Source organism: Sebastes umbrosus, chromosome 13 (genome assembly GCF_015220745.1).
Source record: "Sebastes umbrosus isolate fSebUmb1 chromosome 13, fSebUmb1.pri, whole genome shotgun sequence".
NCBI lineage: Eukaryota > Metazoa > Chordata > Actinopteri > Perciformes > Sebastidae > Sebastes > Sebastes umbrosus.
The window spans coordinates 25,298,940-25,320,706 of NC_051281.1; the positions used below are offsets into that span (position 1 = coordinate 25,298,940).

Below are 21,767 nucleotides of genomic sequence, written 5' to 3' on the forward strand. Positions count from 1 at the left end.
TGATATGTTGCTGTAAGTAGTGGTGTGAAGCTTCATAAAGACTGCTGGCATTCCTGCTAGCCTGGTTCTGCAGTTTGGTACCATTTCAGCATTAATTGATCACTCCTCATTTTCAATTCAATTCAATTTTATATCACATCAAATCGTAACAGAAGTTATCGTAAGCCGCTTTTCATATAGAGCAGGTCGAGACCGTACTAATTGCTAAGGTTTTGGGTTTAGACTGAAGTCACATTTGCCAAAGCACACAAGGTGTCTATTGGATGCTGAGACAGCTCAGGCATCACACCCAGGCCATGAGCACAATTAGAAAAGATGTCAAACTTACCTAGATCGTTTATCACTTAGCATGGGAGTAACGATAAAGAAGACTCCTTCATGGTTTGCAGATGCGTAGATGGAGTAAACTGGGTGTCCAATGACATAAGTCTGGAAGAGAACACACAGCTGTTACACATGGCTGTCAGACATCAGAGAAGCACAGGCTCTTTGTCAAAGTGATCTCAGCCCACTAGTCCTTCACTACTGTGCCACTGTGCATCAAGTGGGATCCACACTAAGCTGGAGTGTGTATACAGGTAAACTGTGACAATTAACTAAGGCTGTCAAAGTTAAGGTGATAATACGTTATATGTAAATTTGTTTAAAACCTACGGAATCCATTGGTATCAACCATGTCATACTAGCTTGTCAGGATGGAGGTTAAATAACACTCCGAACTTGCAGTAAATTTTGGCGAGGAAAAACTGGCATGGCCATTTTCAAAGGAGTCCCTTGACCTCTGACCTCAAAATATGCAAGTAAAAATGGGTTCTATGGGTACCCACAAGTCTCCCCTTTACAGACATGCCCGCTTTATGGTAATCACATGCAGTTTGGGGAAAAATCCTAGTCAAATCAGCACACTGACAGCTGTTGTTGTCTGTTGGGCTTGAGTTTGCCATGTTATAGTTTTGAGCATATTTTCTATGCTAAATGCAGTACCTGTGAGGGTTTCTGGACAATATTTGTCATTGTTTTGTGTTGTTAATTGATTTCCGATAATATATATATATACATATATATATATATGTATATATATATACTGTATATACATTTGCATAAAGCAGCATATTTCCCCCCTCCCATGTTGATAAGAGTATTAAATACTTGACAAAACTCCCTTAAGGTTAGCATCTCCTGCCACCTATAGCCCATGATGAGTCATGGCAAGGGCTACAGAGTATAGAGCTTTTATTTTGGAAGCAGCCGGAAGGGTAGCATCTGCATCTGACTGCTACTTGATGCATGCTCTTACAGCATTTATCGAGAATCACCTGATTCCCGGAGATTCACAATGGTCTTGAGGGTGGCAGGATGTGTCATCTTTTTTTTTTTTTGCTTTAAGGAAGTAAACCGGTTTAGGTCAGGTGTGTGTATTTCCATTCAGAAGCACAACTACCACTCACCATGAACTTTTTGTCGAGACGTAAACGTGATAGGCCTACACAGATTGGATCTTTGTAATCTCAGATCAAGCTGATATTATTATTTTTATGTGTGAACCACTGAGAACATCCAGTCCCCACTTTCATACATTTGGTAAACATTGTGCAGAACCTGACAATAAGATGCATTTCAACCCAACAAACCTGCAATCAAAGCCACCCAATAGGGATAGACTGAGTGGGTTCTGCACCTTTGGCTTAATACAACCATGACCTTTGACCCCACCATAGACTGAGGCCCCACCTGACACCCATCCAAGGATGGTGGTGATGAGAGAAAAAAGCTCATGAGGTCTAAATCAGTAATAGGGACATCAAAAACACAAATTCAAAGGAGAAAAAAAAATAAATAAAAGGTAATTCATCTTTAAAGATCATGGAGGATACTGTGAGGGCATAATATTCAATGTTCATAATGGGGAAATGGTTACTTGTCGCCTCCTTGAGATTGACATTTCTGTTTATGTGTGGATTAATCAACCAAGATATAAAGTCAAATTTAGATGTGCTGGTAGGTGGATGTTTTTTAAACTTTGGACAGTGTCAGGCTAGCAGTTTCCCCCTGCCTCCAGTCTTTATGCTAAGCTAAGCTAATTGTCGGTTGACTCCAGCTCCATGCAGCATACAGATATGTAAGTGGTGTCGACATTCTCAATTATCTCTCGGCGAAGAAAGCGTGTTCCCAAAATGTCAAACTATTTCTTTAAAAAGTAGTCAAAGTCAGGTTTCAGCCCTGTGGCTCAAAATATCAAATTGTGATGTCACAAATATACAATATTTAGATCATTACACGGTTTTAACATTCTAAATGGGTCCCAGTTTATATCCTGTTGCAGTGTATGTTAATAACATCAGCTGACAGGAAGTACACATGGACTCAAACTGTTGCCTAGCAATGCAATTCCGTTGCAATGCACTAAAATGGAGCGTTTAAGACAGAGGATAAATGCAGGTATATTCAGGCAGACAGAATGAGGAAAATAAAGTTGTTTTTTTAACATTACAGCATGTAAACATGTTCTAGTAGAAACACAAAATACTAGTATGAACCTGAAAATGAGCACGATATGGGACCTTTAATGATGACAGATATCATGACAGTGAGCCATGATTTATGTCAAACCTGTTCTATGGTTTTTAGGCCGGTTACATGCATGCAATGGAAACATATGCCTGTTTTAAACCTTAAATTCAACTGTTGCCACTGAGTTTAGGTCAGGGATTAGGTCAGAGTCAGTCCTTTAAATTTAATATCCAAGACCTCCAGGAAGAAGATGCCGGTAGATAAAAACAGAGAGGTGTAGCCAGCAAGCTGTAGCTGAATCTCCCCACTGTGAAAATGTACCTTTACTATTTTGAAGGCGGAAATGAAAACAGTGTAAAACCGGTTGACTTGACACCGCCCAGCTGGACGATTTCTGGAGAATCACGTGGTGTGTGTGGGAGGACCCGGTGGATATAAGGAACGCCCCATTCTGCTGTCAGTCACTACCAGGGAGGACCAGACAGAACCAGCACCAGTATATACTCTGTATACTTTCTGTTTAACACAGTACCCTGCTGAGGACCCTAGCGATCAACAACAAGGACGAACAACCACTGACACACGGTAGGCTCACTTGTTCTGCTGTCTATTATTATCTGTTACTATTATCTTATTGGAACAGTTTCGTTTTCATATATTTCATATTTCAGGTAGAAACTTCAAAGCAGAGCGCTTAAAGTTAATCTATGATCTCAAATAAACATGCAATAAATCAATAAATCAATAAATAATGTCCGTGGTATTTATAACCAAGTACCGTGAGTGCTACTTTTAAAGTCGCCAATTATTCATTATTATTTTAACTTTTGTTAAATGTGTATTATTATTATTATTATTATGCTTTTGTCGTGCTCGTGTGCTCTTGCATGTTTTTTGTTTTTTTGTTTTTTTATTGTGTTATAAAGTGATTACAAAACAAGTGAAGGCATGCAGGGACATATATAAAAAGACCAAACGATATTATACAGAGAAAGACAAATAAAGTACAAAAACAAAACAGAACAAAAACGACAAGGGGATAAAAGCAGGTTGAAGAATGTGTGTGTTTGTGTGTGTGTGTGTGTGCGTGTGTGCGTGTGTGTGATGTGGATAATGGGTGTGTGTTTGGCATTGAATGAGGCTAGATGGTCATATATGACATATATTTACTCTTAAACACATATACTGTTTATATATATATATGTATATATATATATATATATATACATATATATATATATATGCATGTTTTCTTTTAATGCCAATGCTCAAGTGTTTGTGGTAATTCATGTGCATTCTCCCTTCTCAAATAAACATAAACATAATTGTATAAAATCTTAAGCAAAAATTATAAGCTCTTGGTTGTGGAAAGGACTGCATTGATAAGTCATAATTCAGTCGTATTCTTTGCATTACAGGAGCATTAGTGTTAGTGACTTTTTCCTCTGTGATGGTGTTCAGACTGCATGCTCTCTGTTTGTGTCGGCTAACTGCAGATGGCCCAGTGGCAGGACCTGCTGAGACTGGACTCAGCCCTCCAGGCCCGGGTGAGCCAGCTGTATGAGAGGAAGTTCAGAGAGATCCGCCACTATCTGTGCGTCTGCATAGAGAACCAGGACTGGTAAGAGACGCACCAGAACACCACATTTGTTTATCAATACTGTATACGCCATGGATACATGGGGTCTTAAAGCAACACTTGCATTATTACCACCTTGAAGCACTCTTTTGTGGAGGGGCCCTGAGTTAAAGCTGCAGTAGGCAGAACGCTTTTGGCATCATTGGACAAAGATTCCATAATAACCTTTCAGCATATTGTAATTCAAGTGTTCTGAGAGAAAACTAGACTTATGCTCCTCCTCATGGCTCTGTTTTCAGGCTTTAAAGAAACTAGCCTATGATGAGAAACTTTGGCCAATCACAGGAGATTTCAGAGCGAGAGCGTTCCTATTGGCTGTTCATTTAACGGAGGCAGCTGTCAATCACTCGCAAACTCTGATCAAATACGAATTCATATTCTGTTACTGTAATGCCTATTTCTTGCCACAAATGTTTTCAGAAACATCTTGTAGTGCACCGTTCAGCTGTAAAATGAGAGAGTTTGCTCCGGCTGGTGGGAAGTGCTTGGTATTTCCTCAACTGATCTCAACATGGCTGCTGGGCCACAAATTTTCTAATTTTACAGCTAAATGGCACACTACAAGATGTTTCTGAAAACATTTGAGGAGAGAAATAGACCTTAACAGAATATTGATTCATATTTGATCAGCGCTGTCTAGTTTGACCGTTTAATCGGAGTTCACGAGTGATCGACAGCTGCTCAGAGATGGTAAGGCTCCAGCTCTGCTCTGATTGGTCCATTGCAGATGTCATTAGGAGCACCGGAGGACATAGAGGCACATGATTTTTTTCAGATTACCTGTCTCATGCACTACTGTCAGGATATAGTGACCGTTTTATAAAAATAACTTCAAATTGTGAGACTGTCATTCTGTCCTTAAATGGTGTATTTTACTAAATGATATTTTGATTTATCGAGTTACCACAGCTAATTGCTAATTATAAACCAATACATACAAAATGCACAGAGTGTGAAAATGGGGAGGTCATGGTGATCACACATCTTTTTTGCTCTAGTGACCCCTAGTGGGATAACTTGCCCTTGTCCTGAAAGAAAATATTATTTTAAAGATTAAAAAGATTAAAATCTATGGTGACTTTGGGGAAAACACAAATTTATATACATAACTATATACAGTATATAATTACTATATAATATTAAGAAGAAGACAAAGAGAAAGAAAAGCCTCAAAAATACAAAAAAAAAAGAAGATACTGTAAAAAGGTGGAGTTCAACCATCTGTATGTGCATTCTAATTGGCTGATTTATATAATGGTTGCATTTAATTACCCAAATTAAATTCCATACTTTTCCACACTGCGTATGAATCCTGTGTTGTGCTGTCTAAAAACGGCACTGTTACTGTTTCCCCAGGAGAAAAAACACACAAAGGAGCCTCAAAGAAAAGATTAAATATAAGTTCTGCAAATATATTTGCTGTCAGTCTTCATTAGTCATGATCTTTTGAAGTGAACCAGTCTATTAGAGATTAATTTCCGTCTCTACATAATAGTGGCCATTTAATAACTTTAATAACAGCTTTTTTTCTGAAACACATGGAGCAAACAAACAAGAAGTCCAGCTCCATGATGGTTGATTTAGGGGCTTAATTTAGCCGGAAGCCAGCGGTGATTTCTCAGCCTACTTATTCTTATCCTGTCACATTATATTCAACATTTCTTGAGGGACATTAAGCAAGGCTGCAATCCTCCCGAGTAACACGCAACAGGGTTTGGCCTTAAGAGATTGAGTTTGCACAGTGACAAAATACAGAAGTGAATTCATGCACACGAGAGATAAAACAAGAAGAAGTACAGATATCAGAACATCTCAGCTCAACTCGCAGCACTTCCTTTTTTATGACAAGCCATTTTAACACTCACCGTGTTTCGATGAGGTACACGGTGAACGTCTCCTGCATGTTCACCGTGTTCTTGCCACTCCTTTTCTCAGCCTCAGCGACGCAGATCTCCATTCTGCGCAGGAGAGTGGAGCCTTCTTCCACCATCTGACACATCACATCACACAGTGTCATTAATAAGCTCTGAAAACGGCTTTTTACAAGATATTTGGGCGGGGTCTGAAATTAAGTTTTTTCCCCTCAAAGTTGTATCTAGTGAAGCCCTTCTATTAAACAGTGTTGGACGCAGGGGAGACCGTAGCTTTGGTCTCCAGGGCCGGAGTCTCTGCTCTTCTGCCTGCTTGCCTTCACTCAGCTCGCGCCACCTCTCACGTGCATGCTGCTCACTCCACACTGCAGAAGAGTTAGTTTAGCTCTGAGAATATCTAGTGAATGTACAGTGGACGTTCGTGCAGAAATAACTGCTGCAGCTCCTCCAGACCAACAGAGGTTTCCCGTGTCTTGTGAAGTGACGGGGCTCCGCAGAGAGAAACGTTATCGTCTCCGACCAAAACTCCGGCGTCTCCCCTGTTCCCTCCGGCCGCGGTCGGGAGGCTGAGGCAGGAAAAGCCAACACTAGGATCAGCAGTGATTCATGGAGAGACCTTGGTCTGGTCAGCTAACATTACTGCCAAGCAGCTGAAATATAGAGTGATATTGTGCTTTTAGCTGACGTGTGTCTCCTCACTGTGTTGAGCGATGCTCCTTCATGTCTATGTAGAGCGAGCACAAGCGCCAGCAACAGGACGCTGACTTTAGTTGACTTAACGGCCACAGGTGAAGCTGTTAACAAGGTATTTCTGATTCTTACAGACAGTCCCTTTAATGATAGTGTCAAAAACATTCTGCCTACTGCAGCTTTAATCCCTGACAATTTTTAATTTAGGAATTGCTTTAAAAAAAAATCTTAATATAAGGAAAACCTCTTGCCATGGTGGCAGGTGACCTGGGATTGTTTACTGCATCAGGCAGGTGACAGGTGTTTATTCAATTCCCTGCATTTGGCTCATTCATGGCCCTACTTTTTCTTGTTATAGTTAGGCTACAAGCTAACAGATGTCCATATGAAGCATTATTTATTAAGCAAGTTAATGTTAGTATGAAAACAACAGTAGGCTGAGTGAATCACACATGACCTCTGGAGTTAGAACAAGTTAGAGGAAACATAGTACCTGAGTAGTGCCTAATCACCGTGTATCCTTCCACTTAGCCTAATCACCGTGTATCCTTCCACTCAGCTTCATCACCGTGTATCCCTACACTCAGCTGAGCTTTAAACCGTCAGCCAGTACACCGTTAACACACGTTAACACGGTATTTATCCACTAAAAAAGTAAAAACTGTTTTTACCGTGTTGTTTAGGCTGTTGCTGCCGTCTGCAGCTGTGAGGTCTGAGTCGTCATCAGTGGCCACCGACTCTTCTCTTCCATCCTCCGCCATCATCCTGCTCTTCCTCCCTGATGTTTTCAAGGCCTATAGAAGGAGGCTGGGTCACGGATCTTGGTGTGTGGGGTATACGCATGCGCAGTGTAACTGAAGCTGCGGCCAGATTTTACTGCGCATGTGCAATACCCCCGAAATTATGACGCGTGTTCTAACCTCCTTTCCATAGGCCTTGGATGTTGGTGGTGAGCCTCGACGCATGCGCAGACCGTCCCATCACCCAACGGACGTTAACGGTTTTAAATATTCAAAAAATAGCCTACATATGTTAGATAAGCTGACAAACAAATGTAGGAAAATAAATAAAAAAAAAATAACGAAAGTTTTAAGACTATTACCCGCTTTTACCCTCACACAATAATAATTTTTTTTTTGGTCGTGTCTAGAAGATAACCCGTAAATCTCGCGAGACTCACTACCCGACGCCCTATCCTAACCTCAAGCATCTCGCGAGAGTTTCCCCAACTAGTTCTAGACACGATCCTTTTATTTTTATTTTTTTAAATATTAATAACCTACAATTTCCGGAACCAAACAAACTTCAGAGCTTTTCAAACTTAACACATAAACATTATAATTTGTATTTTATTTCCTGTTTGCAATGATTGTTTAATGTAGCTGACAGGAAGTTGAATTTGAAACAAAATGTGTTGCCATGGCGATGAACCGGTGACGTCATCGGTCCTATGTTGCGATGCGTCGTGACGTCACTGGATACATGAAAGCAATTCTGTTGCTAGGGGCGATGGCTCTGAAGTTTTGCAAAGGGCTCCCTAATGATCTCATAGGTTATGGGATATTTAGTGTGACCAATTGAAATCACATAATAGCCTGTATTTCCACAGCAGCTCACATAATCTGCATTATCTTAACGCTTAATAAGATAAAAGATTTAAAAATGGCACAGACTATCCTTTTGCAAGTTGACAGCCTAATTCAACAGAGCGCCATCATCAGCCAAAACATAAAGAGAGTGTGCCAAGACAACGGGGCTCTTCGTAAGGACTCCCGGACTATGAAAAAAACCATTGAATCCCTCCAACAGCAAATTCAGGACCTTCAGGAAATGCTTCAGATAGAGAAGGACCAGAAAGAAGAAATGCATCTCACAGCTGTTGGAAAAGAGAAAGCACTTCTCCAAGAGCTGGATGAAATGAAAGAGATGACCTCTGTCCATGATATCCAGCTTCAGAAAATGCTCCAGATAGAATGGGACAAGAAGGAAGAGATGCGACTCAAAGCCTGTGAGATGGAGAGTACACTTTCCCAGGAGACGGAGGCTATGAGAAGAACCAGTGAATCTCTCCAACACCAAATTCAGGACCTTCAGGAAATGCTCCAGATAGAATGGGACGAAAAGGAAGAGATGCGTCTCAAAGCCTGTGAGATGGAGAGTACACTTTCCCAGGAGACGGAGGCTTTGAGAAATAACAATGAATCTCTCCAACACCAAATTCAGGACATTCAGGAAATGCTCCGTATTGAAAGGAACGAGAACGAAAAGATGCATCTCACAGCTGTTGGAAAAGAGAAAGCACTTCTCCAAGAGCTGGATGAAATGAAAGAGATGACCTCTGTCCATGATATCCGGCTTCAGAAAATACTCCAGATAGAATGGGACGAAAAGGAAGAGATGCGTCTCAAAGCCTGTGAGATGGAGAGTACACTTTCCCAGGAGAAGGAGGCTATGAGAAGAACCAGTGAATCTCTCCAACACCAAATTCAGGACCTTCAGGAAATGCTCCAGATAGAATGGGACGAAAAGGAAGAGATGCGTCTCAAAGCCTGTGAGATGGAGGGTAAACTTTCCCAGGAGACGGAGGCTTTGAGAAATAACAATGAATCTCTCCAATACCAAATTCAGGACATTCAGGAAATGCTCCGTATTGAAAGGAACGAGAACGAAAAGATGCATCTCACAGCTGTTGGAAAAGAGAAAGCACTTATCCAAGAGCTGGATGAAATGAAAGAGATGACCTCTGTCCATGATATCCAGCTTCAGAAAATGCTCCAGATAGAATGGGATAAGAAGGAAGAGATGCGACTCAAAGCCTGTGAGATGGAGAGTACACTTTCCCAGGAGAAGGAGGCTATGAGAAGAACCAGTGAATCTCTCCAACACCAAATTCAGGACCTTCAGGAAATGCTCCAGATAGAATGGGACGAAAAGGAAGAGATGCGTCTCAAAGCCTGTGAGATGGAGGGTAAACTTTCCCAGGAGACGGAGGCTTTGAGAAATAACAATGAATCTCTCCAACACCAAATTCAGGACCTTCAGGAAATGCTCCGGATAGAAAAACAGCAGAAGGAAGATATGCGTCTCAAAGCCTGTGAGATGGAGCGTGAACTTTACCAGGAGAAGAGGGAGAAGGAGGCTATGAGAAGAACCAGTGAATCTCTCCAACACCAAATTCAGGACCTTCAGGAAATGCTCCAGATAGAATGGGACGAAAAGGAAGAGATGCGTCTCAAAGCCTGTGAGATGGAGGGTAAACTTTCCCAGGAGACGGAGGCTTTGAGAAATAACAATGAATCTCTCCAACACCAAATTCAGGACCTTCAGGAAATGCTCTGGATAGAAAAACAGCAGAAGGAAGATATGCGTCTCAAAGCCTGTGAGATGGAGCGTGAACTTTACCAGGAGAAGAGGGAGAAGGAGGCTATGAGAAATAACAATGAATCTCTCCAATACCAAATTCAGGACATTCAGGAAATGCTCCGTATTGAAAGGAACGAGAACGAAAAGATGCATCTCACAGCTGTTGGAAAAGAGAAAGCACTTATCCAAGAGCTGGATGAAATGAAAGAGATGACCTCTGTCCATGATATCCAGCTTCAGAAAATGCTCCAGATAGAATGGGACAAGAAGGAAGAGATGCGTCTCAAAGCCTGTGAGATGGAGGGTAAACTTTCCCAGGAGACGGAGGCTTTGAGAAATAACAATGAATCTCTCCAACACCAAATTCAGGACCTTCAGGAAATGCTCCGGATAGAAAAACAGCAGAAGGAAGATATGCGTCTCAAAGCCTGTGAGATGGAGCGTGAACTTTACCAGGAGAAGAGGGAGAAGGAGGCTATGAGAAATAACAATGAATCTCTCCAATACCAAATTCAGGACATTCAGGAAATGCTCCGTATTGAAAGGAACGAGAACGAAAAGATGCATCTCACAGCTGTTGGAAAAGAGAAAGCACTTATCCAAGAGCTGGATGAAATGAAAGAGATGACCTCTGTCCATGATATCCAGCTTCAGAAAATGCTCCAGATAGAATGGGACAAGAAGGAAGAGATGCGACTCAAAGCCTGTGAGATGGAGAGTACACTTTCCCAGGAGACGGAGGCTTTGAGAAATAACAATGAATCTCTCCAACACCAAATTCAGGACCTTCAGGAAATGCTCCGGATAGAAAAACAGCAGAAGGAAGATATGCGTCTCAAAGCCTGTGAGATGGAGCGTGAACTTTACCAGGAGAAGAGGGAGAAGGAGGCTATGAGAAATAACAATGAATCTCTCCAATACCAAATTCAGGACATTCAGGAAATGCTCCGTATTGAAAGGAACGAGAACGAAAAGATGCATCTCACAGCTGTTGGAAAAGAGAAAGCACTTCTCCAAGAGCTGGATGAAATGAAAGAGATGACCTCTGTCCATGATATCCAGTTTCAGGAAATGCTCCAGAAAGAAAAGGACCAGAAGGAAGAGATGCATCTCAAAGCCTGTGAGATGAAGAGTGCACTTTCCCAGGAGATGGACGCTATGCAACAAAACAATGAATCTCTCCAACACCAAATTCAGGACCTCCAGGAAATGCTCCGGATAGAAAAACAGCAGAAGGAAGATATGCGTCTCAAAGCCTGTGAGATGGAGCGTGAACTTTACCAGGAGAAGAGGGAGAAGGAGGCTATGAGAAATAACAATGAATCTCTCCAATACCAAATTCAGGACATTCAGGAAATGCTCCGTATTGAAAGGAACGAGAACGAAAAGATGCATCTCACAGCTGTTGGAAAAGAGAAAGCACTTATCCAAGAGCTGGATGAAATGAAAGAGATGACCTCTGTCCATGATATCCAGCTTCAGGAAATGCTCCAGATAGAATGGGACAAGAAGGAAGAGATGCGTCTCAAAGCCTGTGAGATGGAGAGTACACTTTCCCAGGAGAAGGAGGCTATGAGAAGAACCAGTGAATCTCTCCAACACCAAATTCAGGACCTTCAGGAAATGCTCCAGCTCGAAAGGAACAAGAATGAAGAGATGCATCTCACAGCTGTTGGAAAAGAGAAAGCACTTCTCCAAGAGCTGGATGAAATGAAAGAGATGACCTCTGTCCATGATATCCAGTTTCAGGAAATGCTCCAGAAAGAAAAGGACCAGAAGGAAGAGATGCATCTCAAAGCCTGTGAGATGAAGAGTGCACTTTCCCAGGAGATGGACGCTATGCAACAAAACAATGAATCTCTCCAACACCAAATTCAGGACCTTCAGGAAATGCTCCGGATAGAAAAACAGCAGAAGGAAGATATGCGTCTCAAAGCCTGTGAGATGGAGCGTGAACTTTACCAGGAGAAGAGGGAGAAGGAGGCTATGAGAAATAACAATGAATCTCTCCAATACCAAATTCAGGACATTCAGGAAATGCTCCGTATTGAAAGGAACGAGAACGAAAAGATGCATCTCACAGCTGTTGGAAAAGAGAAAGCACTTATCCAAGAGCTGGATGAAATGAAAGAGATGACCTCTGTCCATGATATCCAGCTTCAGGAAATGCTCCAGATAGAATGGGACAAGAAGGAAGAGATGCGTCTCAAAGCCTGTGAGATGGAGAGTACACTTTCCCAGGAGAAGGAGGCTATGAGAAGAACCAGTGAATCTCTCCAACACCAAATTCAGGACCTTCAGGAAATGCTCCAGCTAGAAAGGAACAAGAATGAAGAGATGCATCTCACAGCTGTTGGAAAAGAGAAAGCACTTCTCCAAGAGCTGGATGAAATGAAAGAGATGACCTCTGTCCATGATATCCAGTTTCAGGAAATGCTCCAGAAAGAAAAGGACCAGAAGGAAGAGATGCATCTCAAAGCCTGTGAGATGAAGAGTGCACTTTCCCAGGAGATGGACGCTATGCAACAAAACAATGAATCTCTCCAACACCAAATTCAGGACCTTCAGGAAATGCTCCAAATAGAAAAACACCAGAAGGAAGAGATGTGCCTCAAAGCCTGTGAGATGGAGAGTGCACTTTCCCAGGAGAAGGAGAAGAAGGAGGCTATGAGAAAAAGCAATGAATCTCTGCAACACCAAATTCAGGACCTTCAGGATATACTCCGGATAGTAAAACACCAGAAAGAAGAGATGCGTCTCAAAGCCTGTGAGATGGAGAGTGCACTCTCCCAGGAGAAGGAGGAGAAGGAGGCTATGGCACAAACCAATGAAGCCCTCAAACTAAAGCTTCAGGAGCTTAAACAAATACTGAAAGACGTAAATGAAGACATACGTCAAATCAACGAGGCAGATGTAAATGATGGGCTGATGGTTTGGGTCATGGACTCGCTGGGATGGGGATCACATAGGCCCCCCTTAAGGCAGCGCGGTTCTCAGCAGTAAACCGATGGATTGCCTCCTCCGGGTAGGGAATGAGTCCTTACCCCAAGTGAAGGAGCTCAAGTACCCCGGGGTCTTGTTCGCGAGTGAGGGGACTATAGAACGTGAGATTGGCCGGAGAATCAGAGCAGCGGGGGCGGTATTGCATTCACTTTACCGCACCGTTGTGACGAAAAGGGAGCTGAGCCGGAAGGCAAAGCTCTCGATCTACAGGTCAATCTTCGTTCCTACTCTCACCTATGGTCATGAGGGTTGGGTCATGACCAAAAGAACAAGGTCGCGGGTACAAGCGGCCGAAATGGGTTTCCTCAGGAGGGTGGCTGGCGTCTCCCTTAGAGATAGGGTGAGAAGCTCAGTCATCCGTGAGGGACTCGGAGTAGAGCCGCTGCTCCTTCGCGTTGAAAGGAGCCAGCTTAGGTGGTTCGGGCATCTAGTACAGATGCCCCCTGGACGCCTCTCTCTGGGAGGTGTTCCAGGCACGACCAGCTGGGAGGAGACCACGGGGAAGACCCAGGACTAGGTGGAGAGATTATATCTCCGCCTGGGAACGCCTCAGGATCCCCCAGTCAGAGCTGGTTAATGTGGCCCGGGAAAGGGTGTTTGGGGTCCCCTGCTGGAGCTGTTGCCCCTGCGACCCGACCCCGGGTAAGCGGTTGAAGATGGATGGATGGATGGATATTTCCTTTAGGTCTGCGCGTGAGCTCAGTTAATTGCTGACTATATCCTTTAGGTCTGAGCGTGAGCTCAGGTAATTGCTAACTGTATATTTCCTTTAGCCAGCTGAGGCCTTTCTGTGTGGAGTCTGCATGTTCTCCCCACGCCTGCATGGGTTTCCTCCGGGTGCTCCGGTTTCTTCCCACAGTCCAAAGACATGCAAGTTAAGTCAATTGGTGACTGTTTATTTCCTTTAGGTCTGAGAGTGACACTCAGAAGAAATGTGTGCCATCGGTTTGTGTTAACCATTTACAATAAAATATAACAAATAAAATAAATAAATAAATAAACTAAATGCTGGTGTACCGTTTAATACATTATATTAAAAGAGACATATTGAAATTGATATTGAAAAGATAAACAGACCTACCAATCATGACACAACACGAGTGGCACCATAAGAGAGTAATATATGTGTGTGCATGTATTGTGTCACCATTTGGTGCAGGACACTCAAACAAACAAAACAACCGATTTAAAATTGTTTAATCACAAGAGAATATCACAGTGTAATAACATAACTTTACATTCAAGTGACAGGCGATGTAAAAACAGATTTACAACTGGAAGGTCAGACCATAATACACTGATAACGCTGACATTACATCACTGGTTGCGACTCTCTTGATGAGCACACTCAGCATCAGTGTTTCATTTTGGCAAATTAAGTCCAAAAGTCCAAAGACATGCAGGGCGCTGACTCTTATGCGTCAGCCCTGTGATAGTCTGGCGACCCGTCCAGGGCGTACCCCGCCATCACTCCATGTCAGCTGAGATTGCCTCCAGCCCCATTGGTCAGTAATGTTAGTGATCAGTGAGTAAAGTGACTTATGTGGCAGATTTGTCTCAATATTTAGAGTTCTGTGACGCAGTAAACGCTCTAGTCTTTGACATCACCTCATTTAAAGGGCACTTTAGTTTATTGCAACCACCATTTCTATCGGTTGTAATCAGCAGCGCCGGGCTCCAGCTGTAGCTATAGCCACTAATCTAAGCTTTTATTTTATTTTATTTAACCTTTATTTAACCAGGCAAGTCATTTAAGAACAAATTCTTATTTACAGTGGTGGCCTGGCAAAAGGTGAAGCCTCTTGAGGGAAGGGGGGTAAAATAGGGATGCACCGATACCACTTTTTTTCAGACCGAGTACAAGTACTTACATTTGGGTACTCGCCGATACCGAGTACCGATACGAGTACTTCTCTGTGCCAAAAGACCCTCGTTAACAGCCAGCTGGAGGGTGTTAGCGACACACGGCAGGCTGGGGAGTCCCGCATACGAGGCGGTGCGCCGTAATCGGCTCTAGGTCGGCTTGGAAAGGCTCGGGGCGAATGTGGCTCGCTGCCGCAGATTTACAGCGCTCCCCGCCAGGACCTCGCCGCCCGTAGACAAAGGGCTCGCTTCGCCCTCTCTCCCCGCCGGGGCCCCCTGCTCTTAGTGTGACTGTCGACCTGGACGGACTGTTTTCAGTGCGCACCCAACCGCGTCATGACGCCAGAGCGGGGCTCGGCCCACGTAAAAGGCGCCAGGGGTCTGCGGCGATGTCGGCAACCCACCCAACCCGTCTTGAAACACGGACCAAGGAGTCTAACGGTATCGCTGCTGTTGTATTGGAGCCGTTGTATCGGAGCCGTTGTGCGAGTACGAGTACATGAGCACAGTATCGGACCCGATACTGGTATCGGTATCGGTGCATCCCTAGGGTAAAATAAATTAGATTAAATTAAACGGACAGATAGATGGAGACTCTTGATTGAATTATCTGTACTGGGATTGAGGAATGAATGCTACATTGAGTATATTTTAAACCAACAGGTAGGTAGGGTTGTAGTTAGATTGTAAAACTAGACACTTTTCTAGTGCTGTACATAAAAAAAAAGGTCATAAAAGACACATCCACGATCCTGAGTGAGTTCTCCAGAGCACTCGTTAAAATATAATACAGTCGGTGCCGCCTGGAGTGTTCAGAGTCAGAGATTAAATGTGCGTTTCCTTGAAAACATTTTGTTTGCTGGTTCAAATCTGTACCACCCCGTCGATCCACCAGCTCCTCCTCACAGGAAGAGGGGTCATGATTGTCAAAGTGCAGGTCCTGAATCATTCAGGTTCATCCTGCGAGCCGACGTAGAAGCTAACTTTTTGCGGAGAGGAGGGGGCGATGTGAGGATGATGGTGGGAGGAGGTAGATTTGGGGATCTCCCAGTAGCTGCCGTGGAGGTCTAGGGAGGAAAGAGGAGGCGGGTTGTCTCCCTGCATGGGTTTATCACACTCTGTAGGTAGAGGCGGCTCGCTCAAGCATTTCCTCAGGCACGGCTCTCTGTAGAGGCGATTACACACCGTTAGTTTCACTTATTGTCTCATTGCATATAAAGAAATAGGCAACACAGTTTGATGTAATGTGTGAATGTCCAGCAGGCAAAGAGACTCCAAGCTGCGAGTTGTAATGTCTGCTTGTTTGGACCCGATCTTCTACTGCATCGCTCTGACGGCTCAGGAACAACAAACTGGTGAAGTCATGTTGTTCTGTGTCAGTTTGACATCAGTAAGAGTTTGAGTGAGTGCCAGTAGAGATTAGGGCTGTCAATCGATTCATATTTAATCACGATTAATCGCATGATTGTCCATAGCTAATCGCGATTAATCAGAAAATTAATTTTTTATCTGTTCAAAATGTACCTTAAAGGGAGATTAGTCAAGTATTTAATCCTCTTATCAACATGGGAGTGGACAAATATGCTGCTTTATTCAAAATGTATGTATATATTTATTATTTTAAATCAATTAACAACACAAAACAATGACAGATATTGATCCAGAAACCCTCACAGGTACTGCATTTAACATAAAACAATATGCTCCAATCATAACATGGCAAACTGCAGCCCAACAGGCAACAACAGCTGTCAGTGTGTCAGTGTGCTGACTTGACTATGACTTGCCCCAAACTGCATGTGATTATCATAGAGTGTGCATGTCTGTAAAGGGGAGACTCGTGGGTACCCAGAGAACCCATTTACATTCACTGATCTGGAGGTCAGAGGTCAAGGGACCCCTTTTGAAATGACCGTGACAGTTTTTCCTTGCCAAAATGTATTTTGGCACCAATGTCAGTACCTCCACAGCCCACTAGATGTCACTCTGAGGCCCACAAACAGCTGCTGTACAGTATATACTGTCTATCCCTACCTCATGTATGTAAACCTTTATGGAATGATTAATGCAACAGGTTGCTTTATAATAGAATATTTTATTTATTTCTCTACCTTTATAATATAAAGCAACATTTCTTTAATATTTATATTTATATATTTATTCCAGCACCCTTTGCACTCTGCACCATTGCGCAAATATATATACTGTATATATATATATATATATATATAAATACACAGTATAATAGGGCTGTCAATCGATTCAAATATTTAATTGCGATTATTCTCAAATCAATCTTTTTTTTTTTTTTATCTGGTCAAAATGAAACTTAAAGGGAGATTTGTCAAGTATTGAATACTCTTATTATTTAATAACTATATGCTAAAATAGCATATAATGGTTAAAATAGAGCCATTTGGGCTTGAGAAGCGGCTGCTCTTCATCGGAGGTGGAAAAAACTAATAGAAGACACTTCATCACAGGCACAAATCTCACCATTGTGTGATTTACTGTCGACACAAATATAACCTGGTAGCTGAAAATAAAGCGTATCAATTAACTTTGTATTCTTTTCCTGGAAATGCATTAAATAAATTACCAGCTTTTATAAAATATATAAAATATTAAAATGTTTATAATAAAGTAGAGTTTGAGGTAAATATTGGGGTCATTCCAAAGAAATTTCCAATAGGTTACTTGCTAATTATCACCTAATTACCATGACATTTGCGGAGCTGTAAAATTATTGTGGTAAACTAGAGAAGCTCTTCTTCTTCTTCTTCTGGTATTTCTGCTATTTAACTACACAGCTTCAGATGCCCTGATTTTAATGTAGCCAAGTGTAAATGGAGCCTGAGTAACTTCTCCTAACTATTATCATTTGTTTTTATTTTAATTATTTATGTGATTATTCTATTACTTTCTTCTATCTTTTGTTTTATGTATTGTTATGTCATTTTCTGTAGTTTTCATATACAACTTTTTAGGTTTGTAATTAGCAGGTGGATAACTAACTGTATGGCTGAGTGAGTGCACGATGTGTATGCAGTGTGTAGAGAGTCATCTGTCACCTGATGGCTGGTGCTCCTCTCCAGGCCTGTTGGTACATGTCACCTGCCACCCCAAACAGCCAGCGCATATCCGCTGGCACCTCTGGGATCCACTCCACTAACCTGGGAGCAGAGCACAAAACCATGTTATTATATGAACAGACACTGAACTGATGTTTAACACGGAAACCTGACTCTCTCTTGCTACGAGATGAGTGGAAATGAGTTGCGCAGAGCTCTGTTACTTAAATGGGGAACTTCCATGGCCTCGGAAAGTTCAAGCAGTATTTGTGAACGCCCCCCCGGCTTTAAATGTGTTTAGATCTAAACTCACCTCTGGGCCACTGAGTAGGCCGACTGTACAGGAAGCGTGTACGGCATGAGCATGTAGGAGGCCACTCTCACTGGCAGCATCCCGGACACCTTGGCATACAGGCCGGGTTTGTCTTGGCAGGCCTCGCAGAACACTGACGGACCCACAGAGAACAGACGCGTTACAAAATCATCTCTTCATTACTAAATAAAACCAAATAGAGTCTGGGATGACCTTCCACACCTTTCTTGATGGACGTGGGCAGAACGATCTGCTCATCCAGCCACCAGTGCTGTTTGCGCAGCAGGCGGAGCCTCCGGAGGACCCTCCGGAGGACCCACTCTTTGTTGGTTTCCGTGTGCTTGCCGCAGCAGGCGGACGGGCTCTCTGGCGGGCTCTCTGGCGGGGCGAGGCCCGAGGTCGGATGCTCCAGCATCAGCAGGTCTAAACACGACATCAGGGACACAGTCCGAAGGTTAAAGCTAGAGGCTGATAAGGGATGCATCATAACTAACGTAAGCTTGTTTCAGAGAGTCACCATGGTAACAGAGCAGTAGGACACTCACTGTTTTCTTCAAGGAAGCGTAGAGCATCCTTATAACCGCTCTGACACATCTCAGCCAGGACCTGTGGACAGGAAGACAGTACATCTTATAAAAACGGTCTTTCACACAGTGCTGTATGGAGACTGTGACGAGTCTGTTTCACAATAAAACTCTTCTTTATGTTAAAGCTGTTGTTGACCCTTTAGAGCTGCCAGTCTCCCGCACTATCTGCTTTAAACTACCATCTGGTTGAGCTATTTTTTATAAAGATAACTCGTTATACAACTTAGGATAACTCAGTATTTCTTTCTTTTTTATTTATGTTAGCATTAACTGTGTCACAATTAAAAGAAAAGCACATGTTAAAAGGGCAGTTATTTAGAAAACAAAGGGCAGAGGTGTATATATTGCATTTCAGTGTTGTCCAGCAGAGGGCTATGGGAAATTTTAAATGTGTAAAAATGAAATACACCTCTTCAATTTGTTTTCTGTGTTGTGGTTTGATTTCTATGTGGTATGGAAAAAACAAAAATTAATTGATTAAAGACAAAAAAGCTAAATTGTTGTCCTTTTAGCATATGGTTTTGAATTATGAAGGATAAACAATGGGTTATGTATTTCACTTTATTTCTTTAGTTGATTTTTATTTAGGTATTTTATATCTTCCATACCATAACTGAACGCACAAATGAGTGGTATCAAACTTCTCATCTAACTCTCTGCAAAAAAAAAAAGCGAATAAATGTAAAAAACATTTATTTAAAAAAAGACTTGGAAAGTACTCTGTGTTCCTATGAACGTCAATATGACAAGTGGACATAGAGTTCCTGCCTCAAGCGTGTCCGTAGACTTGTTATTCATGTGGTGCGGTACAGAGAGGTAATTCCTCCCCGTAGGAATGTGGTCAGATCGCACAGATTTGTGCACCCAATTACATAATCGTGGAATCCAGACGGCACAATGTGCACACGTGAGGGGAGCGGCGAGGAGCCAGGCTGTTGTATAATAACTACAACACAGCTCTACCCTAAAGCTCACCTCATCTTAAAGGTTACCTAATAATAATAATCACAGAGCTAGTTTTGCGATTTTGTGCAATTCTGTTAACTGTTTTTAACACTAGACCATCGGAAAAGGTTGAATCATACACGTCTAGGGACTTTTACTTTAGAAAATCTCTAAATGAATCCAGTAAAAATGTTTGATTTTCAGCATGTATGTAGTCAGAGATGTCCTGAAGTCAAATATATCAGTCATTGTCAGGAATTATTTATTATCCAGCAACCCAGAAATCAAAGAATAAAGACATTTCCCTCACAAATTAGTGATATTTTCTTTTTAATTCATAAGGGTCATGTAATGTTTTATACTTCTGGTGAATATAATCCATCAATCTTATTTCCATAGATGTATTTTGTATCTACAGTTCTCTTTGTTAACAACTTATTTTGAAAACCGTGACGTAGTCCCACGTGTTTACTTCCTCTAACTTCTCCAAGGTGGTCTCTAGCTCTCCCGACAGCTCCGTTCTCTTTATCCATCCTTTACTGGATGTGTAGTTTTTACCACGCTGGATTTAACGTGTGCATTCTTGACAAGAGCTGCCATTTTGGACTGAAAACACTCATCATATTCATCATATTTTCATATTGTGTTATTCTAGATTTCTTTAGTCCCGTACCTTGGGTTCTGGTGGAAACAGGGCCCTGCTGAGGCGGTACATGTTGCCCAGGTTCATCTGGATGCTGGTGTTGGTGAAGCGCAGCTCGTGGAAGCTGGTGGAGTTGTCGCGGGGACAGATGTCACACTCGCCGGAGAAGGGAGAGATGGTGATGGTGTTCTTCAGCTCCGACTGCGGCAGGTTGTTGCTGATCCCGCCGTCCACGTAACGCTAAAGAGACACAGAGAATGGGTTGACGGAGAGGATGCGTTGCTTTCACTACACTACACTGTGTTTATCTGTATCTGGGACTGCTCTGACTAAACATCCTGAGGACACGACCGCCTTTCAGACCACTCTGTACTCAAACAAGAGTCACATCCCTCTAACACAAAAACAGCTTTGTATTTATGAGAGACTTCACTTTTTACAGATTTTAATTATGTAATAAAACGCTCCAGTTCCGTTTTAGATTCAACCTCTGGAACATTAGAAACTGAATGGAGGGTTTTTATCATTTAAAGCGCTTAAAATGTCACGGAGAAAGGATTAACCTTATTTCCAAGAGACGCTGCCGGGTGCAAAATGTAGCATCTGCGTTACGAGCTGTCAGCCTGACGGAATATAGGTCAGCGAGGGAATGGAGGACAGGACATCCGTCAATGTGCAAACACAGTGTGGAAACGTGGATCTGGACACTTTCACCTACATTAGTGTAATATTGGTTTTACGTCATTAGTACTGGCTTACCGATATTCATTCATTCATTATCTGTAACCGCTTATCCTATTCGGGGAAGCTGATCCCAGCTGACGTTGGGCGAAGGGGAGGTACAACCTGGACAGGTCGCCAGACTATCACAGGGCTGACACATAGAGACAGACAACCATTCACAACCTACGGGACATTTAGAGTCAACTATTAACCTAACCTGCATGTCTTTGGACTGTGGGAGGAAACCTGAGCACCCGGAGATAAACCCACAGGGTGAACATGCAAACTCCACACAGAAGGGTGCAGCTGGCTTACCAATATTATCAGCCGATATTAGCTCATCACAGATTTATCCTGTTGGCACATACAGTATGTTTAATGGTGCCGTCAAATGGGGGTCGTGTTCACCGCGTCCACGAGCAGAGTCCATATGAACGCCCCGCTCTTGTGGTATTCAGTCCAAAGTTTCTGAAAGCTTCACGACTTGTGACGTGTTTTTTTGACGTCAGAAATGGCGGAGGTCATGGAAGTTCATTTTCAATAAG

The 21,767-nt window shown here is 42.6% G+C and overlaps 2 protein-coding genes across 2 annotated transcripts; one reads left to right on the top strand and one right to left on the bottom strand.

The window, feature by feature from the left end:
- Positions 1-9,789: 9,789 nt before the first annotated feature.
- Positions 9,790-13,077, top strand: LOC119500436 (cingulin-like protein 1). Its single transcript, XM_037790147.1, has one exon. The coding sequence runs from the start codon at positions 9,790-9,792 to the stop codon at positions 13,075-13,077; it is 3,288 nt and encodes a 1,095-aa protein (XP_037646075.1).
- Positions 13,078-14,257: 1,180 nt separating this feature from the next.
- On the bottom strand, positions 14,258-21,759 carry LOC119500212 (patatin-like phospholipase domain-containing protein 2). Its single transcript, XM_037789837.1, has 6 exons — positions 20,530-21,759; positions 18,870-18,930; positions 18,547-18,747; positions 18,325-18,457; positions 18,012-18,113; positions 14,258-16,105 (listed from the first exon to the last, which is right to left on the bottom strand). The coding sequence occupies exons 1-6, from the start codon at positions 20,584-20,586 to the stop codon at positions 15,886-15,888; spliced, it is 774 nt and encodes a 257-aa protein (XP_037645765.1). The 5' UTR covers positions 20,587-21,759; the 3' UTR covers positions 14,258-15,885.
- Positions 21,760-21,767: the final 8 nt, after the last annotated feature.